General features: G+C 37.9%; 2 protein-coding genes across 3 annotated transcripts in view; one reads left to right on the top strand and one right to left on the bottom strand.

Annotated features, from left to right (window-relative positions):
* Nucleotides 1-12,878, top strand: part of LOC129755136 (uncharacterized) — an 824,173-nt gene that overhangs the window by 291,895 nt on the left and 519,400 nt on the right. The gene's annotated exons all lie outside the window — the stretch shown is intronic.
* On the bottom strand, nt 6,475-12,711 carry LOC129752777 (uncharacterized). Its single transcript, XM_055748546.1, has one exon. It carries the CDS (start codon nt 12,709-12,711, stop codon nt 6,475-6,477), a length of 6,237 nt encoding a protein of 2,078 aa, XP_055604521.1.

Here is a 12,878-nt window from a genome sequence, read left to right as displayed (position 1 = left end):
ATACGAAATTGACAAAAATGACAAAAATGACAAAAGTGACAAAAATGACATAAATGACAAAAAATACGAAATTGACAAAAATGACAAAAATGACAAAAATGACAAAAATGACAAAAATGACAAAAATGACAAAAATGACTAAAATGCCAAAAATGACAAAAATGCCAAAAATGACAAAAATGACAAAAATGACAAAAATGACAAAAATGACAAAAATGACAAAAATGACAAAAATGACAAAAATGACAAAAATGACAAAAATGACAAAAATGACAAAAATGACAAAAATGACAAAAATGACAAAAATGACAAAAATGACAAAAATGACAAAAATGACAAAAATGACAAAAATGACAAAAATGACAAAAATGACAAAAATGACAAAAATGACAAAAATGACAAAAATGACAAAAATGACAAAAATGACAAAAATGACAAAAATGACAAAAATGACAAAAATGACAAAAATGACAAAAATGACAAAAATGACAAAAATGACAAAAATGACAAAAATGACAAAAATGACAAAAATGACAAAAATGACAAAAATGACAAAAATGACAAAAATGACAAAAATGACAAAAATGACAAAAATGACAAAAATGACAAAAATGACAAAAATGACAAAAATGACAAAAATGACAAAAATGACAAAAATGACAAAAATGACAAAAATGACAAAAATGACAAAAATGACAAAAATGACAAAAATGACAAAAATGACAAAAATGACAAAAATGACAAAAATGACAAAAATGACAAAAATGACAAAAATGACAAAAATGACAAAAATGACAAAAATGACAAAAATGACAAAAATGTCAAAAATGACAAAAATGACAAAAATGACAAAAATGACAAAAATGACAAAAATGACAAAAATGACAAAAATGACAAAAATGACAAAAATGACTGTTGCTTGGTTCGACGATAAATTTAATCCTGATAGCTGTACAGCCCAAGTAACACAGATTATGCCAACTAGCATTAGGAAGTTTTATTATGGTTTAATTATGGCATTTTTTTGTGCAGCTCGTTTTATGACGGTTTTATTATGGTCATGCAGAATGCTTATATTTTTTTTCGACCATATGTTTGCAGATGGTTTTGAAAACGCTAATAAAACTTTTATTAAACATACTGTTTTAGTTATTTTGAAAGAGTTATGAATGCTTTTTTAAAACTATAATAAAACACAAACTTAGAAGTTTGCTCTAAGCTTTTTTTTGCATGTTCTATAATAGCACTCAGTGCCTGAATATTAAACCGCCATAAAACTTAGTGACAGTTCTCGATCAAAATGTCAAAACAGGACACGCTCAGATTAGATAGCACATATTTGAATTGGAACTCCCATTTTTACACATTTTTGGTAAGTTATGCGTGTTGGTTTTGAGTTTAAATTAAAAAAATACATCTTTGAAAACTTGAAATCACCGAAAGTGGTATGAATATCTTTACAATATGAGTATTGAGTGAAAGGGCCCAAATAGTAGGAAAAAAAAGCTTAACGCCATCATTAATTCAAGATGGCGGCTTCCTCTTTTATTTTCAAAGCTGTAAATTACTGAAAATATCGTGAAACCTTCACAATATGGTTATAAGGTGAAAGTAATAAACGAGTAGAAGTCAAATTTCGTTGCCCGTCGCCATCTTAAATCCAAGATGGCGGCTACCACTCAACTTAAAAATTCTGTAAATGACTGAAAATCGCATAAAACCTATATTATAGGGGTATAAGTTAAAAGAAATCAACCGGTAGAAGTTGAATTACGCTATCTTACGCCATCTTGAAATCCAAGATGGCGGCTTCTGCTAAACTTTAAAATGTAGTGAATGACTTAAAATGACATGAAACCCAAATTGGTAGTGGGTGAAGGGGTTTACGAGTAGAAGTCGAATATTGCTATCATACGCCATCTTGAAATCCAAGATGGCAGCTTTCTATAAACTTTAAAAATGCTCTAAATCATTGAATATCGCATGAAACCTCCAAAATATGGGTGTTTGTCAATTGAGATAAGCTATAAAAAGTTTATTTTTGCATTCTGACGCTATCTTGAAATCCAAGATGGTGGCTTCAGCTGAACTTAAAAATACTGTAAATGAATGAAAATAGCATGAAACTCCCAAATATATTGTATTGGGTCTAAGGCTAAATGATAGAAGTCAAATATCTGCTTTCGCGTTTCTCTGAAAATCTGTAAGTGACTGAAAATCCCACAAAAACCACCACAATACAGACCCCGTTCGTTTTTGGCAACATTCGATTTTGGCAACATCGAATTTGGCACATGTGCCTAAATCAGACGGTTAACAGAAACAACATAACCTTATAAACCTTATAGTTTTCGCAAGAATAAGACCAATACAATTTAAACATAATAGCAATTACAAGCAATTATATAAATGGCAAAAAAAACAAAAACTATAAACAAAACAAGAAAAGTGCTAAATGCATTAGAAACGTAATGAAAAAATAATAAAAGTGATTTAAAATGATCTAAATTGTCTTAAAATAGTAGTTTTAATGTAGTATTACGTGAAAAAAGTTGTGTTCAAGCGATTTTCATTGATTAACAGTATTTTAAATTCAGTGGAAGCTGCCATCTTGGATTTCAAGATGGCGTCGGAAAGAAAAAAATCGACTTCTAGTTTAGCCCTTTCACCCAATACCCGTATAGTGGTGGTTTAATGCGACTTTTTGTCAGCATTAAGCATTAAAAGTTGAGCGGATGCTGCCATCTTGGATTTTAAGATGGCGTCTGATAGCGAAATTCAACTTCTACTCGTTTAGCCCTTTCACCCGATACCCATTTTGTTGGGGTTTCATGCGATTTCAAGTCATTTACACCATTTTAAAGTTCTGCGGAAGCCGCCATCTTGGATTTCAAGATGACGTCAGACAACGGAATTTGACTTCAACTCATTATTTATTCCACGGGTCATTCAAAACCAATCCCTTTTCATTCAAAAAGTCTGTCCTCATTTACTGTACTAATGATTAACAACTCAGAAATGAGGAACTCAACCTTAGCGTGTAATTGGTTTGCTTGCGAGAGAAACGTCAAATCGTAGCTTTTTTTGGGGTCATCATTAAACCATAATAAAACTATGAATTGACTCACGCCATGTTGGTTGCAAAATCGAAGGGTACAAAATGACGCCATGTTGATGGATTCACAATGCCAGCATTGGAAAATATTTTTTCAGGCCTTTTTTCCATCAATCCCATCATGATTGACCATCAGATTTGACGAGGCGCATTTATTTTAAGATACTATTTCATATACATTTTACCTAAAATCTTGACTGGCAGTAGAAAAGACGCTCATTATATGGGTAAAACATTGGTTTTTTAGCTATTAATTTTACCAGATTCATATCTGAATAATGCAATCATCATTCATCAACCATTACGGTTGCTGGAAAAAATAAAAAAAAAAACTCCGAGAACTGACAGAGCCAAAAAAAACAAAAATTTCTAACATGTTTTATAATAGCTTTTTAAAAGCTTTGGTGACCAATATTGATGACTAACAATGATTGGTCATGATGACGTTCCTAGGATAGGGCCAAATAGCCTAATTTTGGCTTTATTAGAGTCCAGGTGATGTTATAGAATGTACTTTAGCTTTTTATGAAGATTAATGCTATGGTCCAAACGACATTTTGCTGACCATAATAAAGCTAAAATTGTTACTTGGGAGTATAGCACGCTTCAAAGCTGCAAATTCATTATCTTATTAATTCATTTTCATTATCAATATCTCATTTGAACTTACATTTTGATTTCTTCCTCTTAGTAATACAAATTCCGAACCAATCAACTTAAAGCCCGTTAGCATGGACTACCTATCAATTCAACGTACATATCATAAGTATCGAAACTATATCGGCATTTGCGTATCTACTTACGATATCAGTGGGTAATGGGTACCTGGTTCTACAGAGACTGCTTAATGCTCACGGAATACCGTAAATGTCGCTCGACTGTTAGCAGTCGTGGTAACGATATTGACCTACATGTATGGCGGTTGAATGATGGTTTATAATTTCTGTTTTTTCTCTAAGTAGCTGATAAATGGCCTTACCTAATTGATATAAACTCTCACTATTCGCAGCTGGTGTGGCTGGATATTAACTGGTCAAACTACCAATAACGACGGTTTAACTATTAATCGCTTAATATAACTTATTCGCGGTACAAGTTCGGTATCACGTGCCCTGAGATAATAATTCGTTGCAGAAAAGTTGTTGGTAAACATCTAGTTGGATGTCACTTCAAAGAGCTATCGGGACTCACACCACTCACGTCGTCAAACCCAGGGGTATTCTTATCAATGACAAAAATGACAAAAATGACAAAAATGACAAAAATGACAAAAATGACAAAAATGACAAAAATGACAAAAATGACAAAAATGACAAAAATGACAAAAATGACAAAAATGACAAAAATGACAAAAATGACAAAAATGACAAAAATGACAAAAATGACAAAAATGACAAAAATGACAAAAATGACAAAAATGACAAAAACGACAAAAATGACAAAAATGACAAAAATGAAAAAAATGACAAAAATGACAAAAATGACAAAAATGACAAAAATGACAAAAATGACAATAATGACAAAAATGACAAAAATGACAAAAATGACAAAAATGACAAAAATGACAAAAATGACAAAAATGACAAAAGTGACAAAAATGACATAAATGACAAAAAATACGAAATTGACAAAAATGACAAAAATGACAAAAATGACAAAAATGACAAAAATGACAAAAATGACAAAAATGACAAAAATGACAATAATGACAAAAATGACAAAAATGACAAAAATGACAAAAAATGACAAAAATGACAAAAATGACAAAAATGACAAAAATGACATAAATGACAAAAAATACGAAATTGACAAAAATGACAAAAATGACAAAAGTGACAAAAATGACATAAATGACAAAAAATACGAAATTGACAAAAATGACAAAAATGACAAAAATGACAAAAATGACAAAAATGACAAAAATGACAAAAATGACAAAAATGACAAAAATGACAAAAATGACAAAAATGACAAAAATGACAAAAATGACAAAAATGACAAAAATGACAAAAATGACAAAAATGACAAAAATGACAAAAATGACAAAAATGACAAAAATGACAAAAATGACAAAAATGACAAAAATGACAAAAATGACAAAAATGACAAAAATGACAAAAATGACAAAAATGACAAAAATGACAAAAATGACAAAAATGACAAAAATGACAAAAATGACAAAAATGACAAAAATGACAAAAATGACAAAAATGACAAAAATGACAAAAATGACAAAAATTACAAAAATGACAAAAATGACAAAAATGACAAAAATGACAAAAATGACAAAAATGACAAAAATGACAAAAATGACAAAAATGACAAAAATGACAAAAATGACAAAAATGACAAAAATGACAAAAATGACAAAAATGACAAAAATGACAAAAATGACAAAAATGACAAAAATGACAAAAATGACAAAAATGACAAAAATGACAAAAATGACAAAAATGACAAAAATGACAAAAATGACAAAAATGACAAAAATGACAAAAATGACAAAAATGACAAAAATGACAAAAATGACAAAAATGACAAAAATGACAAAAATGACAAAAATGACAAAAATGACAAAAATGACAAAAATGACAAAAATGACAAAAATGACAAAAATGACAAAAATGACAAAAATGTCAAAAATGACAAAAATGACAAAAATGACAAAAATGACAAAAATGACAAAAATGACAAAAATGACAAAAATGACAAAAATGACAAAAATGACAAAAATGACAAAAATGACTGTTGCTTGGTTCGACGATAAATTTAATCCTGATAGCTGTACAGTATAGCACGCTTCAAAGCTGCAAATTCATTATCTTATTAATTCATTTTCATTATCAATATCTCATTTGAACTTACATTTTGATTTCTTCCTCTTAGTAATACAAATTCCGAACCAATCAACTTAAAGCCCGTTAGCATGGACTACCTATCAATTCAACGTACATATCATAAGTATCGAAACTATATCGGCATTTGCGTATCTACTTACGATATCAGTGGGTAATGGGTACCTGGTTCTACAGAGACTGCTTAATGCTCACGGAATACCGTAAATGTCGCTCGACTGTTAGCAGTCGTGGTAACGATATTGACCTACATGTATGGCGGTTGAATGATGGTTTATAATTTCTGTTTTTTCTCTAAGTAGCTGATAAATGGCCTTACCTAATTGATATAAACTCTCACTATTCGCAGCTGGTGTGGCTGGATATTAACTGGTCAAACTACCAATAACGACGGTTTAACTATTAATCGCTTAATATAACTTATTCGCGGTACAAGTTCGGTATCACGTGCCCTGAGATAATAATTCGTTGCAGAAAAGTTGTTGGTAAACATCTAGTTGGATGTCACTTCAAAGAGCTATCGGGACTCACACCACTCACGTCGTCAAACCCAGGGGTATTCTTATCATTCCCCCACCCGTGTAGTTCCGGAGCTTTCTGGTTACATCTTAGTAAATCACCCGATGATGCTTCTACGTCCAAGAGCGCCAAATTCGCCACCGATTTTGTACTCTCTCCGTTTGCTGAACGAACCACAGCTCGTCGTACTTGACCATCTGGAGCTGTGATTACGCTTACCACGCGTGCTCGGACCCAACCATTTCTTTTCTTCTCATTGACTACTATCACCAAGTCACCTGCTTTCAATGGCTTGGTAGGTGAAAACCACTTCGTGCGCCTAGTCAACATTGGCAAGTACTCTTTGACCCACCTTACCCAAAATTTGTCCACCAGAGTTTGAGTTAGGTTCCAGCTGTCTCGCAAAACCCTTTCTGTGATCATCAACGGTTTTTGAGGTTGATGGATGCCGACGCTGCCATATAATAAAAAGTGATTTGGCGTTAAGGCTTCTGATTCAGCGGCATCTAGAGGCACATAGGTGAGAGGTCGAGAATTCACGATTGATTCTGCTTCTAGAACTACTGTTTCTAGCACTTCGTCGCTGGGATGTTGTGGATGGGCCGCAATAGAATCCATTGCTGTCTTCACCGACCTTACCATTCGCTCCCACGGTCCGCCCATATGAGGAGTAGCAGGAGGGTTGAAGTACCAACGTGTTTGTGCATTAGTAAATACGCTGGCACAACCCTCGTGAGCATTTTTTATCTGATCTATCATGAGATTGTTTGCTCCCAGGAAGTTAGTTCCGTTATCTGTGTAAATGGTAGCTGGGGAGCCCCTTCGAGCGATAAACCTGCGAATTGCCATAACACAGGATTGGGTGGAGAGGCTGTACACAATTTCTAGATGCACTGCGCGTATTGTGAGGCAAGTGAAAAGTGCCACCCAACGCTTTACTAAGCTACGTCCTTGCTTAACCATTTGTGGGCCGAAATAGTCTATACCAGTGTGTGTAAAAGGCTTGATGAATGGGGTGAGACGTACTGCCGGCAAAGGTGCCATAATTGGAAGTTTGGGAACAGCTTTTTTAATTTTACACATCTGGCATTCTTTACCAACGCGTTTAACTAGCGTTCGCAAATGAGGGATCTGGAACCGTTGCCGTATCTCATTAACCACCGTTTCATGATTCCCGTGTAGGAAACGACGATGATAGTGATGCACAAGAAGGTAAGTAACACGATGCTCCTTTGGTAAAAACACTGGATATTTAGTTTCATAGGCTGTCGCCGGAGCTGCTCCAATTCGACTATTCATACGCAGCACACGATTCTCGTCCATATATGGCGTCATCTGATACAACAAACTTCTTTTGTTTATAGTATTTTTTTCTGCTAGAGAATCTTCAGTTTGATGTAGTAAGCGGTTATATTCTTCGGGATAAGCTTCCATTTGGACTTGCCGCCACAGGAAATTTTCAGCATTTTCGATTTCTTCAGCCTCGAGGACTCTGGCTTCGAGAGCTATGTCGTTTCCTTTGAACCATGAAATTATTCTAAGAAAGTATGCCATAGCTCGCTGCAATCGATGAAACTGTGAATACCGAGAATAATCAATCTGTGGTTGAAAAACGTGAGCATGGTGCACGCATGTCGTTCGGATTTCCTCTTCAGGGCTGCTCGTTGGTTGAAATTTGGATGGCCATTCGCTCTCGGGTTTTCTCAAAAAATCGGGCCCAGTAAACCATCGACTTTGAGGATCAAAACTAGGTTCCGTTTTCCATTTGGTGGCTTCATCTGCCACGTTCAGTTTCGTCGGTACGTATCTCCATTCATTAATTGAAGTTGTACGAAGAATCTCGCCCACCCTACATGAAACAAACTGATGGTATCGTCGGCTATCGGATCGTAGCCAGGCCAACACGGTAGTTGAATCTGACCATATAAATCTTCGGGATATTGGAAGTGTGAGGGCGTTCGTAATCCTTTCAATAAGTCGGCTACCTTCTACGGCCGCCTGTAGTTCAAGACGAGGTATGGATAGCGGCTTCAATGGAGCCACTTTCGTTTTTGCTGCTATGATTGCACATTTTGGAACGCCTTCATCAATTATACGAGCATACACTACCCCGGAGTATGCTGCTTCGCTCGCGTCTACAAACGTGTGAAGTTGTAAGGTATTAAAGGATGCTGGGTTCGAATTTTTGAAAAGACATCGAGGAACGTTCACTTGATTCAATTTCTTCAACTTATCACTCCATTGGAACCAGGTTTCCTGCAACTCTGCTGGAATGCGCTCATCCCAATCGCAGCCGTATTTCCAGATCTCTTGCATCAGGATTTTGCCGTGGATAACGAAATGGGCGATTAAACCCAATGGGTCGAACACTGACATGATGATTTTTAATACTTGCCGCTTAGTAGGAGGCTCTTTGCTGTCCATTTGTCGTAGTGCTTCTATCTGTAAAGCGTCAAAGGTGAACACATCTTCCTGGGGATTCCATATCATACCTAACACTCGTTCGGGGTTTTCTACAGTGTTCAGTCCTGTTTCGAGATAGAGCGCTTTCTGTTGCCTGTCTTTAATTTTGCCCAAACGGTCAAGAACCTCTTTTGAATTTGAGGTGAAGTTCCGGATTTCGAACCCTCCTTTTGAGTGAACTAGTCTCACTTGGTTGACCAATTCCACAGCTTCATCAGCTGTATCCACGCTTTTAAGGTAGTCGTCCATGTAGTGGTCTTTCATTATATCTTCCGCGGCAAGTGGGAACTCACTAGCATGCTCCATCGCATTTCTGTTCTTCACATATTGAGCTATGCATGGAGAGCATGTTGCTCCAAACGTGGCAACATCCATTACGTATACCTGCGGTGGTTGATGTTGGTCTTCACGAAATAGGAAACGTTGGTATTGTTTATCGGAATCGCGTATCCTGATTTGGTGAAACATCTCCTTGATGTCACCTGTTATGGCGATGTTTCTCTGTCGAAATCTGGTAAGAACATCCGGTAGAGAGGTTAAGAGATCAGGACCTGTGAGCAAAGCATCGTTGAAGGACACGCCCTGAACTCGCGCAGCGGCATCCCATATTAGACGAATTTTCTGGGGTTTTTTCGGGTTCTGGACTACCCCTAGTGGAAGGTACCAGGTTTTTTCCGGATCTGTTCCCTGTAGCTCTTCCATCGAGGCTCGATGAGCGTAACCTTTCTCTAGATATTGGTTTATCTGTTCTCGTACTTTAAGACCTAGAAAGGGGTTTCTAGCTAAACGACGTTCTAGAGCCTGTAATCTACGTTCGGCCATTGGCCGGCTGTTTGGAAATCGCGGTTCTGAATTTTTGAATAACAGACCCGTTTCAAACCTTCCGTCGACACGTCGAGTGGTTTTTTCTAAAATGGCCAAAGCTCGTTTGTCACTCTCTGATACTGGCGCTTCCGCTTTAGGTTCCTCTAATTTGAGCAGTCCTTTGATCAATTGGTGTAACTCATGATCACATTGCTGAGGCTGGCAATGCACGTTGAGGGTTTCTATCGATTGAACACCGTTCATTTGTCTACCGAAAACACACCATCCTAGGCGGGTCTTGACTGCGATTGGGTCATTAGAGCAGCCTTCTCGGGTTTTAAGAGATGTTAACAATGTGGCATGCTCTATACCTATAATCATACTTGGAGTAGCGTCTGAATAACTGTGAATTGGCAAGCCTCTTAAATGCGGGTACGTCTTTTTCATAGATTCATAGTCGAGAGTCTGTGAAGGAAGAATAAGGTTGGCTACTGTGCGGACATTGTTTAATTTGAATTTGTTTTTCTTTCCCAGGCCGGATGCTGTCACTGATATTCTTTGTGAACCTTTTTCCTCTCGCGATACGTTACTCGTCCAACTCAACCATAGTGATTCACGTTCTCCCTTAACTCCGAGCTCGGTCGCCACACTATTTTCAAGTAACGTGGAAGATGAACCATCATCCAAGAAGGCAATTACCTCGACTGACTTGCCATTCGCTTGTAATACGATGGGGAGATAGCGGTAAAGTGAATATGATCTGTCCGAATGGTGATGCGCAACGTTGACATGTGGAGAAGAATTAAGGTTAGCGAGCGTTGATGAGTGAAGTAAGGTGTGATGACGAATTCGACAACCGTCAATGCCACATTCATTCGTAGAACGACACGGCCATTTTCTATGGGGAACAAGGCACGTGCGACATAGGTTTTTCTCCTTAACTGCCTTCAACCTAGCATCCATATCCAACCTTTGGAACGCTTCACAAGTCGCAATAACGTGATTCGGATAGCCACAGAAAACACAACACTTTTTTGGTATTTCCTGTGATGTATCAACTTCGGTGAGTGTGTGTGTATACAGTGTTTGTCTATCTTTTCCCACTTTCTTTGCATTTTCATGTTTAGGTACTAAACGTGGCATAATTACGTCCGTTGCTGTGTCTACCAATTCGTTAGTGAAAATGGAAAATACTTCCAGGTTGACGGTAGTGTACTGGCGCTTGAATCGAGACCAATCCATTTGCGTTTTTATTGGCAATTTTGCAATAAGTTCCTGCAGTAAAGTGGGATTGCTAAGATGCTCCAATAGATTGGCTGTGATCATATGATCAACACTATTTCGAACAGCTAGGCCAAAATTTATGATTGATTGCAGGTTATCCTCTTTAGGTGGAGCGATTCTTCGGAGATCGTTCAGTAGCGCATGAATGAGAATGTCTGGTCTTCCAAATTGTCGTTTCAAAATATCTATCACAAGAGGCACGGACTCTGGAATCATGAGTCGACTTCTAACAGCTTCAAAGGCTGGTCCTCGCAAGCATCGCTGTAGTCTGGACAAATTCTCCTCGTCTGAAAATCCGCAGCTTTTAGTGCTGTTTTGGAAGGTGCCATAAAAAAGTGGCCAGTCTTGGGGATCACCATCAAAGTGGGGAAGGTCACGTGAAATTACCTGCCGTGCTGCTAGTTGAGCAGCGGATGGCATTCTATATGAGTTCAGATCATCTCTAAAGTCATTTCTTGCAATTGGAGATGAGATCTGCTGTGCCAATGGCTGATGAATGTTTTCCTTAGTAGGACCATCAAAACTAGTAGAAATATTACCAACATGATTGGTGGCTAATGGTTCTTGATGTCTTTGAATTGTCGTCAGTTGACCCAAAGAAACTACCACGGGGGAAATGTCCTGATCCAGATCAGACCTGCGCAGTGGCTGCGTTGTTGGATTGGTATGAAATTCATAAGTAGAATTCGGTTGAATACCAGCGGCCAACGGAACGGCGTGATCAACGGTTGAATTATTCCGAGAACTATAAATCGGTACACAGTTCGCTGAAGAAACGGAAAGTGGTTCAATGTTACGACTGTTCAAATTGGGTTCGATTCCGGTCGGTACGTAGGGTCCAGCTGTAGTCGCCGATGGAATGGATCCTCTACACACGGCGGTCATAATATTCGCTTCAGCTCTTAAGGCAGCCAAACGCGGTGGTAGAGGTCTTGGTGTACTTCTAGAAATAGTCTTGACAGCCAAATCGTTCCGAAATTGATTTTGTCGCTCGTTGTTGATCATTTGGAGCACCGTAGTAGGTGAAATTTCCGTCGACGACCAACGGATCGCGGGTGGAAGATACATTCCCTGATTGCCGATCGGATTATTTCCTATGGGCCTATGATGTCTGATCACATGACCAGGGGCTTGGTCGTAATTAATATGCGGATGTACATTCTCGACAGGCCGGTGGAACGAAGCTTCGGTGCCATTGGGGATCGTCGATGGAACTGCGAAGCTACCATGAGGGGTAGACGAGGAAGTGGGTATGGTTATATTGTGCGAGTTACTTTCGGCTGATGAATGGATTGGCACATTTGGAGCTTCGTCGTACAGAGCGGATGTCACAACGGGCTGGGCATGACTATTGGGCAGCTGCGGTGGGAACTCCCACACGGGTGGCGCACTTTGCCTGACATTTCCGGTGGTTCCACTAGCTAGCCATCCTGAGACTTTTTCCCTACTATTGCTGCTGACACTGCTACCTGCTTCACTTGCTTCCTTTAACGCCTCATACTTTTTTCGAATATATTCCTTTTCAACAGCGTATCGCTTTCTCCGTAGCTCTTTCTCTTCTTCCTCCTTTTTCTTCCTTGCTGCTTCATCTTCTTCCGCCTTTTTCTTCTTTGCTGCTTCTTCTTCAGCTAACGCGCGCATTTGCAAATCGTGCTGCTCTTTCAGCATCATTATCTCGTGTTCAGCACGCGATCTACGCGAAGCATGTGATCGACGACTTCCCGATGTTCGTGAATGTGCTCTTTCGATTGCCGGTGTTGGTTTGCATACCGGACATTTCCAAGTGCGATCTGGATTTGCTATGGAATCAGATACACCTGCACATTCGTAATGTGCCC

The sequence above is a fragment of the Uranotaenia lowii genome, chromosome 3 (assembly GCF_029784155.1).
Source record: "Uranotaenia lowii strain MFRU-FL chromosome 3, ASM2978415v1, whole genome shotgun sequence".
Lineage (NCBI taxonomy): Eukaryota > Metazoa > Arthropoda > Insecta > Diptera > Culicidae > Uranotaenia > Uranotaenia lowii.
Note: the sequence above shows the minus strand (reverse complement) of the source record. Positions and strands in the feature narration are given on the sequence as shown.